This window comes from Necator americanus, chromosome II (assembly GCF_031761385.1).
Source record: "Necator americanus strain Aroian chromosome II, whole genome shotgun sequence".
NCBI classification, from domain to species: domain Eukaryota; kingdom Metazoa; phylum Nematoda; class Chromadorea; order Rhabditida; family Ancylostomatidae; genus Necator; species Necator americanus.
In genome coordinates, this window is record NC_087372.1 from 32,614,017 (window position 1) to 32,640,715 (window position 26,699).

General features: G+C 40.0%; 4 protein-coding genes across 9 annotated transcripts in view; 3 read left to right on the top strand and 1 right to left on the bottom strand.

The window, feature by feature from the left end:
• Positions 1-6,599, top strand: part of RB195_020192 (uncharacterized protein) — a gene marked incomplete at both ends in the record, with an annotated part of 27,190 nt that extends 20,591 nt beyond the window's left edge. The window contains 17 exons of one of the 2 annotated variants that reach the window (XM_064188391.1): positions 105-232; positions 367-431; positions 490-608; positions 682-869; positions 929-1,004; positions 1,077-1,199; positions 2,760-2,902; positions 2,956-3,033; positions 3,096-3,180; positions 3,257-3,370; positions 3,430-3,587; positions 3,650-3,766; positions 5,009-5,138; positions 5,196-5,385; positions 5,458-5,583; positions 5,677-5,810; positions 6,468-6,599. In XM_064188391.1, the coding sequence (XP_064044271.1) occupies positions 105-232; positions 367-431; positions 490-608; positions 682-869; positions 929-1,004; positions 1,077-1,199; positions 2,760-2,902; positions 2,956-3,033; positions 3,096-3,180; positions 3,257-3,370; positions 3,430-3,587; positions 3,650-3,766; positions 5,009-5,138; positions 5,196-5,385; positions 5,458-5,583; positions 5,677-5,810; positions 6,468-6,599 (2,106 nt within the window). Of the gene's footprint in view, positions 1-104; positions 233-366; positions 432-489; positions 609-681; positions 870-928; positions 1,005-1,076; positions 1,200-2,759; positions 2,903-2,955; positions 3,034-3,095; positions 3,181-3,256; positions 3,371-3,429; positions 3,588-3,649; positions 3,767-3,821; positions 3,940-5,008; positions 5,139-5,195; positions 5,386-5,457; positions 5,584-5,676; positions 5,811-6,467 lie in introns of both variants that reach the window. The other variant, XM_064188390.1, reaches the window with a different exon arrangement.
• Positions 6,600-7,875: 1,276 nt separating this feature from the next.
• RB195_020193 (uncharacterized protein) lies at positions 7,876-12,808 on the bottom strand (the record flags this gene model as incomplete). 2 transcript variants are annotated; one of them, XM_064188392.1, is made up of 5 exons in its annotated part: positions 7,876-7,946; positions 9,088-9,186; positions 9,309-9,382; positions 9,580-9,658; positions 12,745-12,808. In XM_064188392.1, the coding sequence occupies 5 exons, from the start codon at positions 12,806-12,808 to the stop codon at positions 7,876-7,878; spliced, it is 387 nt and encodes a 128-aa protein (XP_064044273.1). The 2 variants fall into 2 exon arrangements, with proteins under 2 accessions (XP_064044273.1, XP_064044274.1); XM_064188393.1 differs by lacking the exon at positions 12,745-12,808 and having other exon boundaries at positions 9,580-9,656.
• Positions 12,809-13,732: 924 nt separating this feature from the next.
• RB195_020194 (uncharacterized protein) lies at positions 13,733-15,502 on the top strand (the record flags this gene model as incomplete). Of its 2 annotated transcripts, none has more annotated exons than XM_064188394.1 (5): positions 13,733-13,785; positions 13,861-13,889; positions 15,146-15,243; positions 15,319-15,379; positions 15,444-15,502. In XM_064188394.1, the coding sequence occupies 5 exons, from the start codon at positions 13,733-13,735 to the stop codon at positions 15,500-15,502; spliced, it is 300 nt and encodes a 99-aa protein (XP_064044275.1). The 2 variants fall into 2 exon arrangements, with proteins under 2 accessions (XP_064044275.1, XP_064044276.1); XM_064188395.1 differs by lacking the exon at positions 13,861-13,889 and adding an exon at positions 15,002-15,039.
• A 4,022-nt stretch (positions 15,503-19,524) lies between these two features.
• RB195_020195 (uncharacterized protein) lies at positions 19,525-26,385 on the top strand (the record flags this gene model as incomplete). 3 transcript variants are annotated; one of them, XM_064188397.1, is made up of 9 exons in its annotated part: positions 19,525-19,599; positions 20,575-20,671; positions 22,354-22,468; positions 25,090-25,242; positions 25,424-25,509; positions 25,566-25,718; positions 25,910-26,016; positions 26,079-26,188; positions 26,307-26,385. In XM_064188397.1, 9 exons carry the CDS (start codon positions 19,525-19,527, stop codon positions 26,383-26,385), a joined length of 975 nt encoding a protein of 324 aa, XP_064044277.1. The 3 variants fall into 3 exon arrangements, with proteins under 3 accessions (XP_064044277.1, XP_064044278.1, XP_064044279.1); XM_064188396.1 differs by lacking the exon at positions 25,090-25,242; XM_064188398.1 differs by lacking the exons at positions 19,525-19,599; positions 20,575-20,671; positions 22,354-22,468; positions 25,090-25,242; positions 25,424-25,509 and having other exon boundaries at positions 25,664-25,718.
• Positions 26,386-26,699: the final 314 nt, after the last annotated feature.

The following is a 26,699-nucleotide window of genomic DNA, read 5'->3' on the forward strand; positions in this document are numbered from 1 at the left end:
TGGAACAGCATCTATTTTCCGGGCATCTTTGTTTTCCTTCTAATTATACACATCAGGAGCATAGAAGTTCGAAGAAGCTATCATAATTAGGAAACGAATTTCAGAATCAACTACCGAACAATATCCGTGAAATAGCTTTAGTCGTGCTCCAATTTCGTGCTGAAATCGGTTCCGAAGTGAATATCGACGATATGAAACAATATGAACGCTCTATCGTGGATTATTTTCAAAAGTAAGTTGCTAGTGAACTTTTATAGAGTTGGGATGGAATTTTATACAGCTAATAAAACTGGATAAAGGTATTAGGGAAAACATTTGAGCAAATATAACTGTTCACTCCATTAACGTCAATTTCTCATTTTTTAGAGAATTCAAAAGCGATTTGATCTCAGTGAACGTGCTTACGGATTCATTTATTACATCAGAAATTGGTATGTTGTTGTAAATTGTGATTGTCTAAAAGTGATCATGGATTATCGTTAGTTTTAGTTCGATCTGGTCTAACTCTTCTACCTTTTCTCGTTATTGGATTCGTCATAATGGCCACTTTCTCTAGTGTAACCTTTTCGATAAGTGCCACAGCTCTGAAACAGATGGATATCCACAAAGTTTGTTTGTTTGTTTTTTGTTCCGACTAAACAATTCCTCATATTTTTTTCCGATTTTGATGAAATTCCTTAGATTACTCTGGCAATTATGGCCTGCGTGTGTCCGTTCATGGCCTGCGGTGCCACTCTTGGTGGGATGTTTTGGGCTGGATTTCGATTCGGCTCCATTCTCTGTGTCACTCCATTCCTGGTGCTTGCCATCGGTGTGGACGATGCTTACCTTATGGTGAATGCTTGGCAAAGGATCACATCTCATCGAAGGTTTGACAGGTTTAGATCCAAAACATCGAACAATCCATCTATGGAGTTGTTTATTCCAGAAAAATGCCAATAGACAATGTGAACGTCGAAGTACGACGTCGAGTCACAGAGATGCTGGTGGAGACAGGGCCATCGGTGAGATGTAGCAGTTAAAATCTCATCCAGAAGATCTTCTGAAAGGAACATTTTTTTTAAATAAATTTTCAGGTCTCCATTACTACTATAACTAATGTGTTAGCTTTTGGTATTGGAGCACTTACGCCTACTCCAGAAATTCAACTATTCAGTATAGGAAATGCGCTCGCCGTTGTTGTGGACTTTATTTTCCAGGTGATTTTTTCACCAAAATTATACTCCTAACACACGCACATAAACACCACTACGAGGTGACGTTGTTTTTTTCTTCATTCTGCGTTCTTGAAATGCTTGCTATGTTCCGAAGTTCAAGAAATAACAAGAAGTTGGAATTGTGGTGTTGTTCTGGGAAGGTTTCTAGTTTTTAGGTCTTTTTCTTTTCTAGTTCTTGGTTTTTTTTTTTTGTTTCTGCTTTGCTACCAACGATCTCGTAGCTATAAGGGAAAGGTAGTGTTCTTCCCCGAAAATGTCTGTGGTGCCATCATCTTCTGCAGACTATACATCCTAACACAGATTTTTTTTGAACAGAAATGGATTTTTCTTTTCGTTGGACAACAACTACAGTAAGATGAAGACGACGTAGTTGTATAAGCGGGTGTGATTGAAGAGGCGCAGTAGATAACGGTTTGGTATCGAGGTCAGACCATTGCTGGCTTCATTCGGATTGCTACGATGAGTAGTGCCAGCGAGAGCTCCACCTCGACCCCAACAGCTACACTCCACCGGCGCCGCTTCGACTGCTACCCCGTACGCAACTGCACCGCACATCAGGTCGTCTTAAAGACATCACTCCGCATCTTCCGGGCCGTTTTTTTTTTTTTTACGGGAATTAGGGAGAAATAGACGTAATCACACCCCTCTCCATTTTGACGTTAATTTCCTCCTGAACTCTCCATAATCTACTAACCCGTATACGAATATTCCACCTGAAGTCCGTACCACCTCAGATTCGTGGGGTGATGCCTTTAATCCAGCTATACACCACAGCAGCACCACGCAGCTGGCGCATAGCACTGCAACCACTCAATCTTTTCACATCTTTAGCTGCTTCCCTTCAGATCTCAACAATGCTGTTCATTTTGACGTTAATTTCCTCCTGAACTCTAAAGGATATTATTCACGCAGCACCACGCATCTAGAGTGAAGTGTAGTTAAGAGTAGAGGAGCGGGGACACTCGAGCGCGCCCTCATTTGTGGAAGTAAGCAGCGGAATTAGTCGGGCCTAAAACCTGAGCATTAGTCTTAGAATATCTATGATATATAAGCTAAAGTTACAAAGAAGAAAAAGGAAAATAAAGTTTTTAGAAATGAGGGCGCAGTTGAGTGCTTCCCAACTACATTTTCCCCACATCTATACATATTTGTTATTGTTTTTAGAGATATATTTTATCCGTTTGTACACACAACTTGAGGCATAAAAGAAACACATGCAAAACAGAAGGATTCCCAAGGGATTGGCGAGAGCCGCGCGTTTCTCTCGTACCGGTCAGGTCGAACTGACCCTGAGGGCGTCATTCTGACGTAGTCAACGTCTGAATTTCAGCTTATAGGAAATGTGCGAGTATTCTGCCGCGCCGACTATTTTAATATAGGTTCCTCGAAGAGAATAATGTGCACCATATAAGTTCGAACTTTAAGTCAGATAGTAGCTAGAATGGCAACGGATCAAAATGCAAAATTAGGAACACTAGAGATGAATTTTCAAAAAATCGTACTAGTTCATTCGATCCTATCATATGATGCGTTCGTTTCCAGTTGACAATCTACGCGGCCCTGATGGCAATCATTGGTCGGCGGGAAGTCGAAAAAGAGCTCATGAACAAACAATTAGCTTTACAACAAGCAAAACCAGCCGAGAAAAAGATTGACATTGAAAATGAGTCAGCAAAGAAGTCGAGGTTAGTCATATGACTCCTGAAATTAGTTTTCTGGAAGAATACTGCCTCTCTAGAGTATTGGACGTTTACTGTAACTTCATCTCGAACAAATTTGTCTCCTCTGCTGTCATTGCGGCCTTAGCAGTATACTGGTAAGCTGATTTCTTCATTTCTCTCTTAGTAAACGTTCAAAAAAAAAAAAAAAGATTTCCAGGTACGTTTCAATCGTTGGGACACTTAACATTAAGGCTGAACTTAGTCCAAGTAAGCTGTTTCTGGAAGATTCAGATTTGGCAAAAGTTCGTCCAGGTTTTTAACTTTGCACGATTTTAAAACATGTGAACATGTGGAAGAACACACGAATTGCTTTGCCAGATCTTTACGGCACGTAAAAAATTCATCACACCGTACTATAGCGTATGTTGGGTGCTTGTGAAAAAACCTGGTGACATCTCGAATAGGACCAATGCTAGACGGATACATCAATTGGTACGCTGTTTTTTCACTCCTTCCTGGAAAAATTTTCGCTAATAACCTTGATATTCCAGGTGGCAGACTTCGAAAATTTGCCTAGTTCTGTTGGATCGTACTCCACCAAATTCTGGTTGAGAGACTATGAAGATTTCTTGAGACAAGCTGAAGAACTCGATGTTCCGGAAGAATTCGAAGAGCCAGATACTGCCATAGAATTCTCTCAGAATGGCAGGCATGTATCTCGTATTAGTTGGAAATGCGATGAGAAGAAAAAAATCCAAGTGATTCTTTCAGTGCTAGAGTACCGGCAAAGACTGCAGATGAAGGTGGGAACGAATTGAAACAATTCCTAGAATGGCCAGAATTCTCGTTCTGGAAAGGATTTGTTCAACTCGATATGAATGGAACAGGGTAAAGAAATTCAGTAGTTCTCAAGAATTGGAATGATAAACTCGGGATATTTGAGTATTAGTGAAGTTAGTCCTTCAAATCGTGGAAAAACCACTTGTGGCATTTACTATGGGTTTGGATGGGTTGTGAAGGGCATAGTGCAGTCAAAACGACATGAAATACGGTGCAGCTGCGTAAGCAGTTGCGCTCGAAGCGGTGCGGTGGAGCACAGCGGATAGTATCGAGTGAGGACCACTTGCTATCATCGTCCACTGCTGTGAGTCATTGCGATCGTCCCACCTCGATTCCAGGCGCTATCTCCAGCGCCGCTTCGAGCGCAACCGCTTACGCAACCGCATCGGGCTACGTGTCGGTTTGACAGTAACCATGCATGATGTTGTATAAACCTTTAAACTGGTCGGAAAATCGGAAATTTGACAAATACACGGCTGCCCGACTAAATGCCAGCATTAACCCGATATGTGGACATGATATGCACACACGTATGCGTGTATCAATGCATATAGTAGAGTCAAAACGACATGGACCACGGTGCAATTGCGTACGCGGCTTCACTCGAAACGGTGCGGTGGAGCGTAGCAGTTAGGAGCGTACTGGAACCCTTGCTCGCAGTACCCATCACTACAGCTTGGGATGGTCCCACCCTTATTCCAACTGCTGTTTCCGCCGTGCCGTTTCGATCGCGTACGCAAATGCACCGTGCTTCATGTCGTTTTGACCCGACTATACAAGACTTGTTGAATAGCGCTGTAATCTCCTCCAAACAATTCGAAACAAATTTAAGTGGTCTCAGCTTGATACAGTCGAGTGAAGGCTTGTCCAGTTGCGTAGGCAGCTGTGCCCGAGGCGGCGCGATAGGGCAGGCAGTCACGGTCAAGGTGGGACCGTCGCTGACTCGATTGGTACCGCAAAAATAAGTGGAGCTAGCGATTGTTCAACCTTGATCGCAACTGCTGCACCTACTGCGTCGCTTCGTGCGCAGCCACTTACGCTACTGCACCCAGCTTCAGATCTTTTTGACCGACTATAACAGCATGGGGATCCCATGGGGATGAATAAAACGAGCTATTTTTGAGCATAAAATATGAGAAATAACAGGATGTTCCGCAATTGCGTCTCAAAGGAAATGGTGATCCAATGCAAGCAAATTACTCGAAAAAACAGAAATAGAACTGAGGAGTTGTGTAAATCTTCACAATCGAGAAAAATCTAACTATAGCGTCTACCATACATTTTTCATAGTCAAAACAAGATTCAGGAACGATTACAAAGTGACTCGATTCTTTTCACGACTGCTTTCCATGGCGAGGAGCTGGTCGAATGGTCGAATCGAGCGATTCTTTTGAATCAATGGCGAAGCCTTGCTGACAAGGCATGCATGTATCATCAATATTTCAACAATTCTCTTCACTCATGTAATATTTTACAGTATTCGGATCTTGGAGTTTCGATTTACGAAGACGACGCTAAGTTTCTGGATCTAATCGAGACCATGGTGCCTGTGTCAACGCAATCTGCACTGTTCACATTTATTTCCATGTTTGCTGTTGCTGTTTTGTTCATCTCTCATCCTCCCACTTTGTTTGTTGCCACCCTCAGCATCCTTAGCACTAGTATAGGTAAATAGTTCTATATTTTTGCTATTTTCCATCTCTAATTTCGAGGGATCCCTACATTAACCCACTTTCCAGGAGTTTTCGGGATCATGTCACTCAGAGGAGCCGAGTTAGACCCTATCATGATGTCGGCCACAGTGATGAGCATTGGGTTCTCGGTGGACATTCCGTCACACATTGCCTACCACTACTATCAAACTGGTAGGTAACCCTAACAGAAGTCAAATCTTTAGTTTAATCTGAGAGATTTTCTGGGAGAATTACCAACAATCGGATGAAATAAGTGCTCTCTAGGCAAAGAATCTAATTGTGTTCGGGAACGGCTTCAAAAGACCGTTGCTGCTGTAGGATTTCCAATTATGCAGGCATCGATTTCGACGACATTATGTGTGCTCAGCTTATTTTTCGTAAAGCTGCACATGTCACAGGTATGACTTTCCGCATAACAATATATAATTTAAAAAAAAGAAAAAAGTTAAAACGACCTGATGTTTGGGGTAGTTGCGTAGGCGGCTGCGCTTGAAGCAGCGCGGTGAAGCGAAGCGTACTGGTTGGCATAGAGAGGCGACCGTCAATAGTATCATTCATCGCTGCAGCCCGAGTGAGTGAAGCTAGCGATGGGCCCACCTCGATCTTAACCACCACCTCTACGGCGCTGCTTCAAGCGCAGCCGCTTACGAACTACATGTCGTTTTGATTATATTAGTTACCGATTATACTATGGTCAACAGCAGCAATGTTTGTTTGCAACGTTTCAAAATGTAATTACATTTCGAAACGTTTTAATTTCATTTTTAATTTCACTGCATTTGGTTACTCGCTGCAGTTGGGTAAGTGGCTATGTTCGGAGCGGTTGAGATCGATGGGAACCCTCGCTAGCAGCACTCATCGCTGCTGTACGAGTGAAGCTAGTGATGGTCCCATCCCGAACCCAACCGCTAGCCCCATCGTGCCACTTCAAGCACATCCGGTTCACATTTGGATCGAGCTTCAGGTCGTTTCAATCCGAATATACTATCGTTTTGGTTTTATCCACTCATTATAATTACTCTGCTTCTATTTGGTTGTTAACATTGTTATTCCAGATCTTCGCCGAATGCATGCTCCTCGTTGTATTGATCGGCATGATCCATGGCCTATTAATAATACCTGTGATCTTCAATTTGCTCTCAGTATTCCCATCTAAGAATAAGTCCCGAGTATCATCTCGAACCTAGGATATCTATATTTTGTCATCATCATAACTATATTCTTCTTATGGATATCCAGGCTAACTTATTCATCTATTGCCGCTGTAAATTTTTGCGTACACATTAGCCGACGTTGCTTTTTAAGCATTTTCCAAAGAACAGAACTGTCATCCATACGGGTCTTGAATGAATCGTTCCTCTTTTGCACGATTTCACGAATGAGATGAGAACTAATCCTTTTTCGAATTACTCTTTACACCTAGTTTTCTCATCAATCATCAAAATGGTTCCGGATATGGTATTCATGTGTGTCCAAAACTGGAAATTATAGACACAATTTTTATTCAAAAAAAAAGAAGACCGCACAAACAGAAACAATGGAGATCAACAAGTTCACAATGAAACGAAAAACAAGACCGATAACTAAAATATCCTGAGTTAAAACACCCGACTCCTTGTGTACGACCTTCCACAAAGAATGTTTTGCATTAAACATAAATAGGAACCCAACAGTGGTTTTTCTTTCAAATGCACACCCGTATTTCTTCAAATACTTCATGTTAATAAATAAAAAGTACAAGTTCACTGAATAATATGCTTCAAATACTTTGAGAAAGCATAGCTATTTCGAAGATCTCAACATTCAACGTTCAACTTTTCAACGTTTCTAACACATTTAGAAAGAGGAAGCTGCCAAACACTAGAAACTTGGAACGGAGAGTATTTTGAAAAGAAGAGATACTTGCAAGTGCGGGTATAATTTTTCAAGAACCGGGGAAACATGAAACAAAGAACCAATCACAGAAAAACGGCAATCAAACGTACCAAAGCGAATGATTCCCAATTTTTTCCTATGAACCTTTCCAGTATAACATACAGTAACTCAATCACTACCATTTTTTTCATCAGTGCAACAAGGATTAAATTCAAAGAATGAGGAACAAATTCGGCTAACATAAGATGAAAACGACGATGTTATGAAGAATTAAAACACTTCCAGAATACCATTCTAATATTGCAGGTATACGAATCTGGCGTGTATAAGAAAGGGAATCTCATCTGCGAAATTGCAAAACGAGCATTGCCAAGCGAAAAGAATGAAATAAAGTGATATTCACTACTAACAAAAATCCATCACGGGTTGTCCAGAATAGGGAAGAAGCGAGTGAATTCACTGTTCACACGCAAACTACATGTTTAAATGAACCTATTCTCCAAATGCACTGCTCATATAGATCAAAGAAAGAGAAGTTGATATAATGCAAAGTGATGAGTTACAACCCACATGGTAACGAAACGTCACTCATTCGCACTTCATCCTCTTCACATTTGAAACCATGAACGGAGATGATGGATGTTCTGTTCGTTTACAAGCTAAAATTAGGAATACTCCAAGAAGAACGAAATACAAAAAAAGGATGAAAAAACTATAAATAAAGGAGTTGAGTCGACTAATAATATAATACTTGGTCAAGCAGACTGGCAAGATTCCCGTGGACAGCATCAGTTAAATGCCTACAAAAATTACCGCTTTGAAACACGTGGTTAGAATAGAAATTGCACCTCTGGTGTTCTATGCTTGCTTTCAATAACAGGAACTTTCAGTGACCTAACGTTGAATCATACTAGAATATCTCTCCCAGAGGACAGATTTGCTGTCATAATTGGAGCTATGTGTAAACTCTCAAGAAGACTCATGGCCTTAGGTAAAATGCTGAGTTATGGGCTTTCGCAAACAAGTCAGGTATAAAATAAATTGTGTAGAGTAGAATGAATCGGCATCCCAATAATCCACTCCCACCAAAGTTCGTCAAAGCACCACCGGACGGAAATCCCACAATTTCTAGGTTTACATTTCAAAAATGGTTAAAAAGAACAGATTGAACAGCATAAATAGGGAAGTATTTCTTCAAATTAAGCCTAACAATAAAAGTGTCAAACATTCAAATAAAGTGTCGGAAATGACCTGAAACGAGGTTTAATATTAAAATAGGGTGTATGGCCAAGAGAGGGTAAAGTGTAGTTGGGAGGCCACTCAGTGGCGCCCTTATTTCTCTAACTAATCACATCAAGCGAAGCCCTAAGGCCTAAGCATTAGTCTTAGAGAATCTATGACATGTAAACTAAAGCTACTAAGAGAAAAAGGTAAGTTGGAGCGTCGGAAAATAAGGACGCCACTGAGTGCCACCCCTCAACTACATTTTACCCCGAAGAAACATTGTCAAAAATCTGTTTGATTACATTGATGTTCTGGATTACGATAGTAACTCGAAACACCAATTTATTAGTCCTACATGAACCAAAGGAGGTGACTAGTCAGATTAACGGCTGTTGGCGCGGAGCGAAACAAAAAATAAATAAATAAAAGCAGTTTTCTTTAACGTTAAGTGTTGTAGTCGGGGTGAAATCAAGGATGAAGGACAAATAAAGGAATTACAACGCCTTATCTCAAAACAAAGTTAGGTGAAAAACATTTGCTCGAGAAATAAAAGAAGAAAAAAATAGCAAAGCTCACCTAATCGATGTGGGATTACAGAAAATCCTTGTTTCGAGGAAACATTCTCGTCATTTGCAACTTCCACATCCATTTCGTCATTAGCCGCCTCTTTTAATTCTAAATAAAAGATAGTAACAGATAATGTATAACTAGCTGAAAGATATATTAAGACAGTATCCTAGCGAAGCGAGAAATTACAATGTTTTGGAAAATGTAATAGAGATTAACAGGACAGTTACCTAAAGAGGTAGTTTCAATGAACCATTGCTGTCGCATACGCATCACACGCAAACGTTCCGCTTTGTAGAAAGACCTAAAGGAATAATTTTAATGTGTACGTCGATCAGTAACAATAAACAAAAGGTAAGATGCTCATCTATACTACATACTCGTGCACGATACAAGAAAGTTTCACCAAGAACCATAACGAACGAAAAGAAGAAAAATTACAGAGAAACAAGAAAATTATTAAGATGAAGGTTTTCACAATGGTTAAGTTCACAGACTCACATAACGTTATCGGTGTTGTTCCAGGGTTGATAAGGCGTACCCTCACATTTGTTTCTTTGTGCTTCTGCTGAGCACATATCTAGAATAAAGAAAAGTTTTTAAAAAAATGCGAATGAAAATCTGCTTATGGTTTACCGCACAATAAGAAACGCCGAGAAATACTAAAGAAAATCTCTAGTTTCAATGTTAAAGGAGGAAATGTTCGAGAAGATACAGCAAGGAAATATCATGCTAGAACAAATCAGTGCATTCGAATGTAGTCCAAGATTTTTGATACAAATCCTCACCGTTTTGATACAAATACATACTTATTAAAGTAATGAATAAAAGTTGAAAATTTGAGTATCGCGCCAATCAACACATTCGAAACAACAAGCACCGCGTCCTCAGAGTGTGAGTCAGAAAATTGCGGACGATGAGAGAGCGATGTGAATCCGGAGACGGGAGAGAAGGCGCTCGAATACGTCGTGGCAGTTGACTGAGAAGTACACCAGGAACATTTTCAACACCGTACTTTTCGAATTTGAAACGTGCAATAGTCGAATATTCGAATTGTCGAACAATCCGAAATTGATCGACTTGGCAAATGGTCGAATAGCTGCTCAATTCGTTCCCTAGTATATGTTGTGCATGCAATGAAATGTCCTGATGGACAAACTCGGCACCTTTTCGGGGACCAGTTAAGCCATCGTCGAAGCTCAGTAATCGCTATTAATCTTGGGACTCTTACGTTCTCTCTCATATTTTTCTCCTAGTAACTTTAGCTTACATGTCATGGATCCTCTAAGACTAATGTTTAGGCCTTAAAACCCCGATTGATTTAGTTATTTATTTGTTTACAGAAATAAGAGTGGCACTAAGTAGCCCCCAACTACATTTCACCTCTCTTTTGTTCTTTTGTACATTATAACTTATCCTTTTTTCTGTCGAGAAAAAAAAAATTCCAAGATGATTTTTCGTCAAGTTTCGCGCTCTCGTTTGTCACCGCAATAGTGCGGTGAACCCAAGGACATGAAGATGGTTGGTATCTCCCTCTCTATTCATTATATCAATCGTAAGTAATGGAGCAAACGGTCACTCTAATGACTGAAAAAATTGAGCGGATTTCACCTCGACAATCACTCCCTGCGTATCAGTAGCGGTAACATGTATGACTGGTGTATATAGTCAGGTAAAAAAGGGCTGAAACTCAATGCAGATGCGTAAGCGCCTGCGGTTGAAGCGGCGCGGTTGGAATCGATGTGGGATCGTCGCGAACTGCAGCAATGAACGGTTGTAGCGTGGATCCTTACTTGGTCATAATCGCTGCGCTCCTCCGCGCCGCTTCGAGCGCAGCCGCTTACGTAATTGCACCGTGCTTCATGTCGCTTTTACCCGACTGTATATGTGTATGTGTATATGTTTATGTGTATGGGCGCACATAACAAACACATAACATCTATACCTCGGCTACGGAAAATACAGTTGATTTAGCTACTTTCCAGTAGATTAATATTATTTTGTGCGAAATTGATGAGCAAGACTCGAGAGCCAGTTCTTCGTCGAGCAGGAACCGTTATTGTCTGACATGACAATTTTCTACGACAATTTATCAAAGCAACACGAATACAGCAGATATAGACTGTCTAAAATCCAGAGGATAAAGGAGAAAGAAAAAGGCCGGGAGGTAACGTCGTCTTTAGACGTCAAAATCAAGAGTTCAACCAATATCTTGATGTAGTGGTCATGCGCACAGCTCAGCATGAGATCAACGAATCGCTTCTTTTACGGAGACCGTTATGCTCTGCATTATTACTACTTATTATTAGTATTACAGCGACTGTCACTCTAATGCCTAAGGGGTCGAAACTCGAAAGAAACGGATCCTATTCGAGATTTGTTCCCATACGCTCCTTTAAAGGACTTGAACAGAAGAAAATTCAAGTACAGTATCTCGAGAGATCATCCCATAGTTGTGTGGGCAATGTGATGAACTGTTGAGGACTTATTGCTGTATTTATCGGATCATCGAAACGTATATGACATGGATATGAAAGAGGAAACGTAGAAGACGTGTCTAGCACTGTGATCAATCAAAATCTAGCGCATAGTAACATTAGGAACGGAATACAGTGTGTTCTTCTGACCAGGTTTGACCATTCCTTGCGCGTTTTTCGATGCCAGTATTCGAATCCGAAGTCCGAGAGTAAACATGTATTCCCAGCCGTTTATTGGTTTCGTACGCTTCGAGTCCAGATAGTGGTGGTCCCACCTAGATCTCAAACACCAGCTCAACCGCACCGCTTCGATCACACCCACTTCCGCAACTGCATCGAACATCAGGCTGTTTTGATTTGTAATTGTTCCTCTACCCTTAAGGCAGAACTGCTTGGTAGTGATTGATGACTAGTGAGTGATAGTGATTGATTATTCTTTAGGATTATAATCTATGGTATGCTCTATGTTTCTTTCTTTTGTTGGTGTACCGTTAAGATTTGTTACTATAGTATGGTAAAAGCGACATGAAGCACGTCGCAGTTGCGTACGCGGCTTCTCTCAAGGCGGTGCTGTGGAGCGTAGCGGTTAGGAACGTACTGGAACCCTTGCTGGCACTACCCAGTTCGCAATGGTCCTACCTCGATCCCAACTGGTGCCTCCACCGCGTCGTTTTGACCCTACTATAGTCATCGCATAATTCCCATCCAATCCAATGGGAAATATAAAGACTTGGACTTTGTATTCCCTATAATTTGATATGTTTTGTAAAAATAGCGTTGGGACAGTTTGATTTGTTAGGAGATATATGTGTGGCGCTTTTAGTATGTATTGATTGGGAAGTTAGCTGATTGCCGGTGATCGCTCCCTTTGTCCCCTATCCTTTTCTGTACTATTCACTCGAGTATTCGAGTGCTCTCTTGAAAACTACGGTGAACTGGTGCTGCTGATCAAGATGTAGAGCTATGTTTAGTTGGGTCAAAACGAAATGATTTGCAACGCAGTTGCGAACGAAGTTGCGCTGAGGGTGGGATCCCGTTATGGTCGTTTTAAAACGACCTGAAACATGGTGCAGTTGCGTAAGCGGCTGCGCCCGAAGTTGCGCGGTTAAGATCAAGAGTGGACCTTCGGTAGTACTACTCATCGCTGCAGTCCGAGTGAAGCTAGCGATAGTTCCACCTCCACACCAACCGCTAGCTTCACCGCTGCTTCGGGCGCAGCCACTTACGTAACCGCATCCAGCTTCAAGTTGCATTGACCAGAATATAACCTTAACCAAACTGCAGAGAAGTGCGTGCGCAACCACTTGTACAAGAGCCAAGGAAGTCAGCTCGTTTTGACCCGACTACAACAGTATTGCTCAAGGGGATTTTCATATAAGAAGCCACAGTGCGGCAAAAAAGGGGCGTCGAGGTAGTTGGTTGAAGTCGTAGGTGATTTTAACTAGTGTTAGCTTTTCAAAAGTATTCGTAGGAATGAAAGGATAACACTAATGTCGTCCTTTTGCGTTACGTCCTCGACGAGACAGGGCCTGATACCTATCAGTGTCATAGCCCTATCGATTATCGTTTTATCGATCAGGAGAGGTGGGCGTGCCAGACGAGGACGTAACGCGTCACAATACGTTCGACGATGGTTGTAAATAAATGAATGTGGGCGTCTACGAGAAGTTTTTTGAACACCTTTTGGAAACATGCACAAACACCGCTGCTACTCTGGGCAAACATTGAAGTAGCAAAAGAAAGGAATAAAAAAACAAATGCAGGAAAATACTCATAAGTTCTATCAAACGTGCAGCTGTTGAAATTATGACAGTTTTGAGGTAAAACTCAGAAATATGCGCTTGCACCCAACATTGTTAGAACACAAAAAACAACACAAAATAGTGCGCTCACCCCGTTAATAGTGCATTGCATTTCCGTCAAAATCATACGGTTGAGAGAATTCCACCAATTCCTTCGAAAAAAAAACGGCAAAAAAAAAAGTTTTCTTGAACCAACATCAACAAGGAGCACTCTTACTACCCCAAGGTATTCAAAGCGAAGAAAAACCACCCACTTTCTATGGAATACACCAAGGTCATCCACTGTTTTTTATGTTCCCATCATGTTCAGTACGAAAAAAATCGCGTAGGTATAAAAGTGAGAGGATCACATAATGGAGAGAGTTGTAGCTGAAGATGGCTGTCCTCTACACCTTTCTTCTCGCTTTACTCGTCGCCTTCATTCAAAGGTGTGTTTTCTTTTTAAAAAACATGAAGATAAATAGTCTCCTTCATCTGAATACAAATATCATCCCTGAATCCAGCCTTCATCATAAGGATGTGCCACTGGAAGGTGACAACGAAGTAAAATCAATCCGATTTTTATTTCTAACCTCGAGAAGTTGAAGAAAATTCTGTACTTTTCTTGAGAGAATCCGCTAAATTGTTTGTTTTAACACTCCTATCTATTCTATGATCGGGTATTCCAACAGTCTTTTGATTGAAGGGGAACCCTTGCTGGCACCACTCATCGGTGCAGTTCGTGGTCCCACGCCGATCCTAGCCGTTAGATGCACAGCGCCGCGTCGAGCGCAGCCGCTTACGCAAACTGCGGCGAGCTTGTGTTGCTTTGACCTAAATATATCTTAAATTCTCCTTCTGTTCTTCTTGTTCTTAAATCTTTCTTACCTTCGCGTTTAACCACCTCATGCCCTCATGCTTCTAGTAACTGTGGTTACTTAAAGGCATCACTCCACGAATCTGAGGTGGTACGGATTTCACGTGGAGTATTCTTATAAGGGATAGTAGATTATGGAGAGGATGGCGATTCCGTCCATTTCTTCCTAATTGTCGTAAAAAACGGCCCGGAAGATACGGCTTCAGGCGTTCTGGCGCACTATTTTCCACAGTGAGTTCGACTGGAGCGGGCCAGCCTTGTGTGGCGCCGCATCTTCCGTGTGTTTTTTACGGCAATTAGGAAGAAATAAACGGAGTTACCTTCCTCTCCATAATCTACTATCCCTTATAAGAATACTCCACCTGAAATCTACACCACCTCAGATTCGTGGGGTGATGCCTTTAATTGCAGTAATTTTTCCGCACCTCGCATGGTGCGAAGCTCGGGTCAAAACCTGATCTGATGCCGAACTCAGTCGCCTAAGCGGCTGTGCTTATAACGGTGCGGTAATCGAAGAAGGACCATTGCTAGCTCCACTCAGGGTTGAAGAGGTGAGTGGCGATGGCGAGTGCCCCACCTCAATTCCAGCCGCTGCCTTTTCCGCGCCGCATCGAGCGCAGCCGCTTACGCAACTGCTGCGGCTTCAGGTCGTTTTGACCTTCTGTGCGTTTCGAAAAATATCGAGAGAATCAATGCTTTTATTTCAGTCTAGTTATCTATATTTTTCCAAAGATATTTAAAGCGTCTATTAAGTACACATATAAGTATAATAATCGGATCCATTCCAGTTCCCATGGATACTTCCCTTATGCGGGCTACTTCGACGGTTTGTCAATTAAATCACTTAGTTCTTATTAAAACAAGTCTTTAGTGCTTTGCACATAGCATTTGGTTAATAAGAAATGAACAAATATGACTTTGTTGTTGTCCAGGGTATCCTGGATTCGGATTCCCGCATCTTGTTGATCCGTACTATGGAGCGGTGATGGTTCCTGCCCCGCGGTTTGTTACCACCTTCCCTTACGCTCTGGTAAGTAGGTTTTGTTTTAGTTTTGCTTCCACACGGGATCTTTTTCTTCCATACAATGATTCTGTGCTCTTCCAGCACTCACATTTCTACCATCCTCGCAGTGCTTTCCGAAACATCGCTAAATCCTATCGGAAGGGTAATTTTTATCTTTCTAGTGTAAAGTTCTTCCAGTACCTTGTTATAAGAAAATTACTTTTCAGAAGATGGACATCTCTCCGATACAAGTTTCATCTCCCCCATTCGGAAGAACATCTACTGATCTGAATATGTATTCCAAGTTGAGATGAAATAAATTCCATCAATTTAGATTGTCATTTCGAGTAGAAAGAGCTGCCTCCGTGCCAAATTCGTTTGTATTTAAAGTATTACTAATTTTGGACTGAGAGTAATCGTCAGCATGGTATGAATATTTAAACCAAAATGAAACTGATTTCACCAAATATTATGCGCTATTAGGGGCCTTTGGCGGTGGTGTAGTCGGTAAGAGGTTCGTTCGTCTGTGACTTCATGATCAATCGACGGTTCGGAACCGGCTTAGTGCTCACTAGGCCTTTCATCTCTCTGGGCTCGACAAAGACGTAGAAGAGTGTTTTGGGAGGATAAAAATACTGATTAGACATCATCGGCTGTCGTTTTGACCCGACTATAGATACAGTCACGGGCGGTTGTAGCGCAGTCGGTTAGAGGTTCTGCTGCCTACACGATCGATCGGAGGTTCGAATCCGTCCTAGCGCTCACCGACCTTTCATCCCTCCGTGGTCGATACCAGACTGTCTGGAAGGACAAAAACACGGACTTGATCATCGGCTGGCCTCCGCAAGTCATTGTATAGGCCGACATGCTTTCAAAAAACCTCAACGATTACGAATTTCAGTTAAAGGCATCACCTCACGAATCTGTGGTGGTGCGGATTTCAGGTGGGTTATGCCTATACGGAGTCGTAAATTATGGAGAGAAAGGTGATTCCGTCTATTTCTTCCTAATTACCGTAAAAAACGGCCCGGAAGATACGAAATCGAGCGTTCCGGCGCGCTATTTTCCACAACGAGTTCGATTGGAGCGCGCCAGCCTTTGCATGCCCCACATTTTTCGGACCGTTTTTTTTTTACGGCAATTAGGAAGAAATGGACAGAATCACCCGCCTTCCCATAATCTACGACCCCGTATAGAAACTCTCCACTTGAAATCCGCAACACCCCAGATTCGTAGAGTGATGCCTTTAAACGCGCTGGCGCATCCCAAGCGGATTGATTGACGCGAAGCTCGATGCAGTTGCGTTAGCGGCTGGGGTGCGGTGCGATGGGGTGTTGAGCTCGGGGTGGGGTCAGTAGTCCTGTAGCGATGAGTGCTGCTCGCAGGGGTCTCGCCACGATCCTAACCGCTACGCTTCACCGCACCGCGCCAAGGGCAGCTACCTACGCAAATGGAGTTAGCTTCAGGTCATTTTGAATCGACTGTAGATGTAGCACAGCAGAGTACTAGATGATGTTTATGACGACAATATGTACAAATTTCAATTACAGTCGGTGCTTCTTCTCTGCAGATCACGTGCGATTCTCTTCGCTTGTAAATCTATTAATGTCGATCGTTCCTGGAATTAATAAAACATTTTACTCTAGTCAAATTCTCAACATCTCGAAAGCTACGGAATTATACTAATGTAATATAATCAACGAATGTTGCGGAACCTTTGTTCTTTTCAGGCTACGCTTTCGTCAAAACTTAATTCTTGGAGTATATTTGAAATAAGTAGCTCATTTGTCTTCGAATGGTATTTTCAAATCTTAATTTTGCCTACTTCCTAGGATTCCGACGGTTTGCGACGGAGGATTAAGCGGTGTTGTAGCTGTGAGAGATATGCGGATCCGCGTCTTTTTTGGGTTCTTTGGGTGAATTAGCTACTGTATATGGGACCTTGTTACTGTATGTGGGACCTTTTTGTTTTGAGAAGTTGTTTTCTCTGGAGAACATCTTCATAGCACATTCCGATACAGATTGAAGCGATCTCCTTTGTGTGTGTAGTGGAAGTGACTGTGCTAACAACGAACGGAGCGCGTTCGATTCGCTTTTCGGCTAACGTACAAAAGAACACTTGAGTGTTCCTACTGGATCGGCGACGATGCTTTGCACAAGAGGTCGCATGTAAAGGCTGGCTTTAATCCGACCCCACTTAACACGGACCCACTTATGTTCTCTTACCGTAATCTCACCCTTTGACATGCATATGGTAATCTTGACCACTTGACATTTTTCACAGACGTTTTTCTTCGAATCGAAATGAACTTCTTAACCGGACTCGAGGTTCCTTACTCTACTAAATGTTTCAAATTTATTGATTTTGTTCCTGAAATATACTTTTAACTTCAATATTTTTCAAAAAAAAACATTTAATTGAGATGTAATCACTATAAAAACGTCAGTTACAGTACACGTTAGATAAGCTAGATTGGAGACCGGAGGTCAATCTACTGGTCACATTCACATCGACCACACATTTTAAGAGAACGAATTTGGCAACCTAATGGGAACATCAACAGCAGTGATAAAATCTGAGATGAAGACCGGAAATTTCTTCCATAAATTGTTTTTGTTTCCACTATAAATAACTATAAAATAAATACCACTATAAATATGTATAAATACGTCATAAAATAAATACGTTGGATGCTTCAATGATTCAGAAAATTTTTTAGACTTGATCCTAAAGATACGGAAGAAAAAAAAGATTTTTCTCAAGCATATCGCATTCCTACATTAAATTGGCCCCAGATCAGTTTTATACTTTAAATTGCTCACTTGATTAGTTTCAATAAACAACATTAGCCATACGAGAAAAAAAAAACAAAAATCAGATAGTTAGTAAAGAAATAAGTAAAAGTACAAGCAAAAAGAATATTGGCTAGCGGTTCTACGGAGTTATCATGCAATCTCAACGATGTGGATACAGTTTCTGATTCAGAGGGATCCGGAGTACTGTAATAAGTAGCAGTAACATGTTTTTTGTTTGTTGTTGTGTTTTTGCTTGTCGTGGTGATTAATGTCAACGCTTGATGAGTCCGATCTATTGTTCCTTTTCGTTTCCTTTTCCTTCCCTTTATTCTTCCTTTCTGTACATTTCCTTCCTCCTCCTCCTTCTTCTTCAATTGAATCAGGAGCTAAGAAGGATCTAATTAATCCAATCAGATCTACTAATATATAGTTATTGTTTATTTATATTATATACGTATTACAGTTTTAGATAGCCTTTATGTCTATTATAGTCCTATCACTTATCTATTATTTATTTATTTATTTATCTATTTAATTCTCCATGTGCGACTTTCGATAAACCTCGGCATGTTGATGTTTCAATAAATAAAGAATAAAAGATTGTAACAACCTCGTGTCCGGCTCAATTAAAGAAAATAATTATTTATTTTCTACTTAATTATTTATTCATTATGCTCAATGGCGTGCTAAAAAGGATGTTGTAAGGATGAATACAAAACAAATACAGTAAATACATAGTTGATATAAGAAAAAGAATACAACGATCAAGGATCAGTCCTGTGTACGATTCTGGCCTAAGTGATTTAGCGCTCAATTATTATTATTATTATTATTATTATTATTATTATTATTATTACTATTATTATTATTATTATTATTATTATTATTTATTATTATTATTATTATTATTATTATTATTATTTATTATTTTATTATTATTATTATTATTATTATTATTATTATTATTATTATTATTATTATTATTATTATTATTATTATTATTATTATTATTATTATTATTATTATTATTATTATTATTATTATTATTATTACATTCAAATACTACAAATGATTTGATCTTCCAGGCTCTGACGAAGGCGACGATGCCGAAATGTTAGCCGTAATAAAGTTTATTAACAATTTTGGCTCCCGCTTCGATTTGACAATCGATTCAAATATTACATTATTTAAATCGATCTAATTCGATCTAATTCGACGCGAACGAAGGAGGATCACCGTCGACCATATTAGCACCATAGTCAGTCTGTCAAATACCGAAAGCTGCTGTCACCGAAGCCGTGCCGGTATCGACAGTCGATCTTTTGTTTTATCTGGTCACATTTCGCCCTCATAGGCGCCGCCCCTCCATTGTTAGTCGCCACCGGACTACGGTAGCCGTGTAGTCTCACCTTATCGACAGTACTTCATTGCTGCTCTCTTTATTCAACCGGACGATCTCCAGCTTCTCCGACCCCTGAACCTCTGATAAGCACCTGAAGTTTTAGTGCACTTATGCAGAAGATTAATCGAGCAATGTCGGACGATGTCGCACATCAAAAAGCCGGCGGTGCTGGCACTAAGCCAAAGGTTGGTTCTTATTAGCATCACGATACGATCAGTTCACGTTCGATGAGCAGCAACAGTTTCTAGGATATGAAATATCGATCCGTGATCCGTCATTGGATCACTCTTTATCTATCAGATTGTCTCAATATTTTTTGAAAATATTTTTTTTCACGGTCGTCAACACTTTAATTCACAGCAAATTTGGTCCTAAGCCATGTTCATAAGATGTGGAATAAAGGATTTTAGAGCCGAACATCTCCTACGGTGTCTCTATTTGAAGTGTAAATAAAAATTACAAAAATTTTAATTTACTTAAAACTAACTAAACTTTTAAAACTTTGTAACTTACTAAAATTCTGCCTCTTCAGTGAGATATTTACTACTCCGCTGAGTTTTCCGCTGAGTAGAATATTTTTGTCGTTGAATGGACAATTTTTAAAATAATAAGGAAAGTGAAGAAGAAACGTTTAGGACAACTTAATGGCAATAATTTTCGCTTTACAACCTAGTATTTCCAAGCGATGATGTGACATTTTTACAAGATAAACTGCGAGCATTTTGGTGTGAGAAATTGAAAAGAGTAACGTAAACAGCTTCCAGAAATTCTCCACATCCTCTAGTGTTAATAAGCTGTGACTTAACTCCTGAGCTCCAAAAGTCACCAAATGCATTGTTTTTTTCTGTTGCGTATTATTGCTGGAATACTGTTCAAGCTCCTCGAAGGTTACTCCTTATTTTAGCGTTTAGTTGAGTTATATGAGGGAAATAACCCATCGCCTCACTTTGTATTTAGCCGCTGTTTCCAGCGCTACAGAATCTGTGGAAAAAAAAGCCACAAGTTGTAGCCAAAATTGGAGCAGTCCAACCAGAAATGTGGTTCACATGTTCTTTCGTTCTTTTGAATCTTTTTCTTTCCTTTTTTTATTTTTTGAGGACTACTTTAAAACATTAACAAACACAAATTATTATTTCCCTCAAAAAAATCCACACTTTCAGGTCGCAACACCACAAGTTGTAGCCAAGATTGAGCAGTACAAACGAGATAATCCGACCATTTTTGCGTGGGAGATCCGTGAACGGCTTATCAACGAAGGTATGCAGGATCCAAACCTAGGGTTCACAGGTGTTTGAAAAATAAGTGAGCGATCTTGGTTAGATTAATTTCTTTGATCGGCCTCTCTAGGATTAGAAAGAAGTCCGAGCTTCTAATAACTGTACTTGGATGAAATTTGAAAAAAAAATCCGCGGTTTGAAAAAACATATTTGCACTTTTTTAGGGGACAAACACAATTTTCGGTGAATCTTCAGTGAACAGTGCTTGCACTTTTATGTTGTAGCGAAATTCAGTACTTAGTCAGCTGTGTTCAAGAAAAAAACCGTCATGATGGGGGGTCTAGTACTTTAGGTCAGCACATCATCACACCAGACCCTTCTAAAAGTTAGGGCCTGGTGTAGCCCATTCGGTTAGAGATTTCCTGTGGGCACACCGTCGACGGTTCGAAACTGTTCTAGTGCCGACCAAGCCCTTCATCCCCCTGGGGTCGGGTAAATTGGTGTCAGACTTAATTGGGAGGATAAATACACTGACTTGGGTATCGGCTAGCCCCTACAAGTCATTGTATGGGCCAGTTGCACGTTCGTAAACCTCAAACGATTCTGAATTGAAGTAAACGTGGGGGGAAGCATCCCAAGCGGATTGATTAACGTCTACTTAAACTTTTTAAATTTTATCTAAAAGTTAACCGAATCGTGAATAGCTCTAATCGGACTTTATGACCGAATTGATTCTCTTTTAACTCGCTAGTAAAGTGAATTATCATTAAAAAGTCTTTATATTGAACAAGATTTTACATAAAATAGTACTTTATTACAATTACTACTGATTTGCTCAACTTCTCTCGAGCTAGATCCATCCATCCAGCCCGGCTACTGATTAGTTATCGTTCTGCATATTCAGGATATTCGAAAATTTTCTCCTCTTCTTCACTGAAAAATTTAGCCAAAAACTAAAACTGTCGTTTTTTTTTTGCTACCATTATTTGACCTGGTATCCAGATATTTTTAACCCTTAACATTCTGAGCAGGCATGGTTTGAACGTCAAATCCCTGATCTCACTAGAACAGGCAAAGGCAATGTACAACTGTATTTTCGTAGGGCGTTGTCCTCAAATTTACGTTTTCTCTATAGTGGATTACTATCAAAATTTCTGGTTCTAACCAGAAAGACATATAATTAGGGTTAAATCACTTCTTAATCGGAAATCAGCGATAAAGATAATCCGAGTCCAGTATTCTGCCGTAAGTCCCTTGATAATCGTCGCGCAGCGCTTTACCTCGTCACGCGCCTGAAGATCTTCACGTCAGTAGCGGGTATCGTCTAGCTGGCGCAAACAACATTCTCCAGCGACAGCTTTATATTGTTTCAATTGTTCGCACTCTTTGCACTACACAGCAGGGGGTTACGGTAGCCGATGGGTGGTGTTTGTGCATTAGTGAGAGGGTGAATGTGATTCGCACTTCACAACGTCGGTCGAGTACCGTATCCATTTCACTTTGAATTACCGCCGCGCCACACATCGAACGCAGACAATGTTTGAACGGATGCTCGCCGTTGTTTGCACACCAGCACTCATAGCGCGAGAAGTATCTGATAGTTGTTAGCGCAGAAAAAGCTGCGCCGATGCTTTCACCACACGAGCCGCCTCCGATTCACCGTGTACCGTAACCAGACTGCTCAGGAGAACTAGATTGTGCGATAATGTGAGCTTTTTTCAGCCGTCTGCTCAACACCACCGTCCGTGTCGTCGATCAATCGAATTTTAAGGACTAGAGCAGCGGAACGAGCTGCCGAGGAGTTGACGATGATTTTGAATGCTCAACATATGGCAAGGTAGAGGAGTAGTTGATTTTACGGAGGAAAAACAACGTTTATAGGATTTCTAGAGAACTAAAAAATTCCTAAATAAATTTCTAAAAGTTTCTAAAAGATAAATGCATGCTTAAAAATTGTCCATTCATAAATCAAGTTCTGTCTTTGGTGAGTTCATAGAAATGTACCACCATCAGAACTCAACAACGTCTTTCTCGGAAATCAACGTGGAAATCCACGAGGAACAAGGCATAAGCGATAAGTCCTTGTTCCCGATGAAGATCGACGTTGAGGTCAAAGCAGGACCTTTGAGAGGTCCAACATTACGTTGTTGGCTTTTTATATGGCAATATTTTCAGCGTTGAATCGACCATAGGAGGAAAGTTTTTATAGTACTTGAGGAGGTCATAGTTTGGCTGTAAGCGGTTAGTCAGTGCAGTGAACATACAATAAGATGAATAGATTATCCATTCTGAGACAAATGTTCTTGTTCTCGCGAAAATTCCGGTATTTCACTTTCGTATGATCAGAGTTAGTCAGAGGTCCCGCTGCTTGGACGATCGATCGGAGGTTCAAATCCGTCCTAGTGCTCACCAAGCCTTTCTTCCATCCGGGGTCGATAAATTCGTACCAAGCTTGTTTGGGAGGATAAAAACACTGACTTGGCACATCGGCTTGCCCCCACAAGTCATTGTATACGCCAGTTACACGTTAGTAAACCTCTTGCGATCCTGAATTGAAGTGAACGTGGGGGCGCATCCCTAGCGAATTGACTATCGCCAGACACTTTATCCTTTATGATCAGAATCAGGAACATACATATGTATATGCATATTACGTAGAATTATATGTATATCCCCTTCTTCGTCAAGTTCCGTGCCACGCAGGCTTACCACAGAACCTCAAACGTGGGTAATTAAACCTTTAACAGAGATCAAAATTTACAACAAAAACTGCCAAAAAGTACCAGCAAAATTCATTTTTGATAAGAAAACATTCGTAGAAATATATAGAGCAGAAAACAGTTGCAAGAAATACGTGTAATCACAACAAATACAGCAACAAAAATGGAAGCCGCAAAGGAAAATAAAATAATAAAGGATGTCGCAACTTTGCATTACGCCTTTCGCATTTTGAACCACGTTTATACTGTCGCGCACTCGATTTTCCCAAAACACATGGTCCGCTATTTTCTTGAGATAAGCCTTCACTCTTTAGCAAAGGAAGATGTTTTAGGAAGGAGAAAAAAGAGTGTATCGCGTTCTCCGTGATGTATATTAAAAATAAATGAATACACAGGACAAATAGAAGTTTTGTTGGTACACTCTCGAGAAAATCGAAAAACAACAAGAACACAAGTGATACAAGTGTCGACAATCATTATTTTTGCAAAACTCCCTAGATTTCGCTTTCGCGAGTACAGATCTAGGAACTACATATGTGCAAATTCTGTTGTCAAGGATCTTTGATTCAAGCTGTTTTGTTGGTGATGGAGTGCTTTTCCGGTTTCATCTACATCCAGAGAGTAACGACAACGAATTGACGCACCTTTACGAAGAGAGGGACTGAGTGGATTTCCACAAAAATCTTGGAAAATTCAAAAAGTCCACTTGTAGAATTGAACTTTTTGCACTACATATACTGGATTTACCGACCATTATGTACTTCGCCGAAAATCTTTAACTTCTTACTATAGTAACTACCAATTTTGTGTATTTTTGCGATATTTCAAATTCAATTATACGTGGATTTCTGGTTGGTATTTCCTTCAACTCCAACTCTTATGTTGGACATTTGCTTGACTTAGAAAAGACTTCTGATAATAGCGAATAGTAATCTTTCCTACTATTACTAAGTTATCTTAATATAGTAATCATCATATGCACACAGAAAATAAAGCTCGATGTTTTACGCATCGCTTGCAGTCAAATTAGTCTTATCTTCATCACATTTTCTCTTTTTTCTCTTCAGAATTTAGCATTCTTTCAATTAAAAGAAGTGGTAAAATTATTCCCCTTTAAAAAATCGACGATCGAAAGGCAGATCATGGGCTCGTTTTTGAAATCGATGTTCTATGTTTCTGATCATTTGTTCTACCTTCTACTTTTGTTCTGTTCGTATGTGCAAGTGATCTACACTAAGTGGTAGGTGTAGATCACTGAGGCGATAACGCTTAATCTCAAGAAAACCCAAACAACAAATGCGTTCTGATCTGAGAGACGGAATTTCTGAGAAACCGCAGCTTGGGAAAGTTTTGTGGAGCACAGTGCGCTTCCGGATTCGTTGGATCCCCACTACGAACCATCCGTGCGCTAAGAAGCGACATTCATAGAGAACAACAATGAAAACAGTAAAGTTCTATTTTAGAATGTTGTAGTTATTGATTAATTTCCTATTATTATTTTTGTTACTATTATTGATATTATTATTATTATTATTATTATTATTATTATTATTATTATTATTATTATTATTATTATTATTATTATTATTTTATTAGGGCGGGTGTAGTGTAGCGGTTAGAGGTACCGCTGCCTGCATGATTGATCGGAGGTTCGAATCCGCCCTAGCGCCCACCAAGTCCTTCATCCCTCCGGGGTCGATAAATTAGTACCAGACTTGTAAATAATAAATTGGAAAAGAGAACTTTGTCCTTTATTATTATTATTATTATTATTATTATTATTATTATTATTATTATTATTATTATTATTATTATTATTATTATTATTATTATTATTATTATTATTATTATTATTATTATTATTATTATTATTATTATTATTATTATTGTCGTTAGATTATCACTTTAAAGCATCTTTCTAGTCTGAAGAATAGAGAAATATGGAGACTAAGGAAAGTATGAAAAATTTAAGTTTGCTCTCTAAAAAACGCACTGTTTAAAATTTGTTTTTTTTTTCAAAGCAAACGATAAATGTCCTGAAATTGATTGCTGAAAATTGCTGTTTTTTTTAGCCAGCAACGTCTTTCTTCCCGTATTCCACAAATCGGTCTACCGCCGCCAAATTTTCCATTCAGCTTTCCACAAGCAGTTTGGCCAAGTAAGCCGGCATTGAAGGGTGTATTTCTCGACGTGTTTCCAGGATCAACTTTCCAGGTTTTGTACTGAATGCTTCACTTCCCAGCCTTCCGCTTCCGCTTCTTTCCGCTTATTCATCCAGCGTAGCACCTCCGTCACCTGCTGAAACTGTAGCGATGAGCGAAGATGACGGGACGATGAGACGATGTGGGCGTAGCAGTTTTTCACAAGGTTGTTCAGACACTTTCGATTAATTACAGCGTACTGTTGTGCTCATTGGAGCATCTTTTCTTTCTTCAAACAATTCCGGATTCGATTTTAACCTAGAACTAATTCGATAGCCGAGTTTCTATTTCTGGCGGAATGTTGCACTGCAAATTTAATTTTATATAATTTTCTTTTGTAATTTTATGGTTTTCCAGAACAACTAGAACTTCTGGAAGCTTCATTTGCAAAGGAACCATATCCAAGCATAGCGCAACGTTTGGAGTTGGTGAAGAAAACTCAATTGCCGGAGGCCAGGATTCAGGTGCTTATTTTTTTGGTTGAAAGCACTTAATTAAGAAAGTGACTAAATCCAACTTATTTGAGGTCTGGTTCTCGAATCGACGCGCCAAATGGCGCCGAACACAACAGGAAAGCAGCGGTTCATCAATCGAAAGAGAAGATGACGAGCAACCTCCAGTTTTGAAGAGAAATATGTATGTTTCGAGTTTGTAACTAAGAATATAATAAAAAAAGCAGGAATAATATTAATAAATACTAACATATTAATAGTAGTGATAATAGTAAATGTAGCAAAATTCTCATATGATTTAGGAGTATCGAATTAGAAACCTCAGTGGAACAGTCACCACCGCGGAAGAAGACTACAACAATTTTTAAGCCCTATGAATGATAATGAGCATAATTTTGTTGTATTTAACTGTATAAATAAATGAATATAAATTTTAGCTCTGGCATATTCATATTTAATGCTAAAAAGAATGTAAAATCTCCTTCGGGTATCGTTTCTGCTTGGATGGTGGAGCGCGGCAAAGCGTCTGCTAATACCTGGTTTTCCAGACTGAACGAGAAGTGCATCTTGTTTTTTTTAAAAATTAAATTACTGGAGTTACCATTATTATATTCTCCCTTTACTCATTTCTATTCTACACTTTCTTTATAATCTTGATTTACGCATTTTATTATTTCTCTCATTTTTCAAGTATG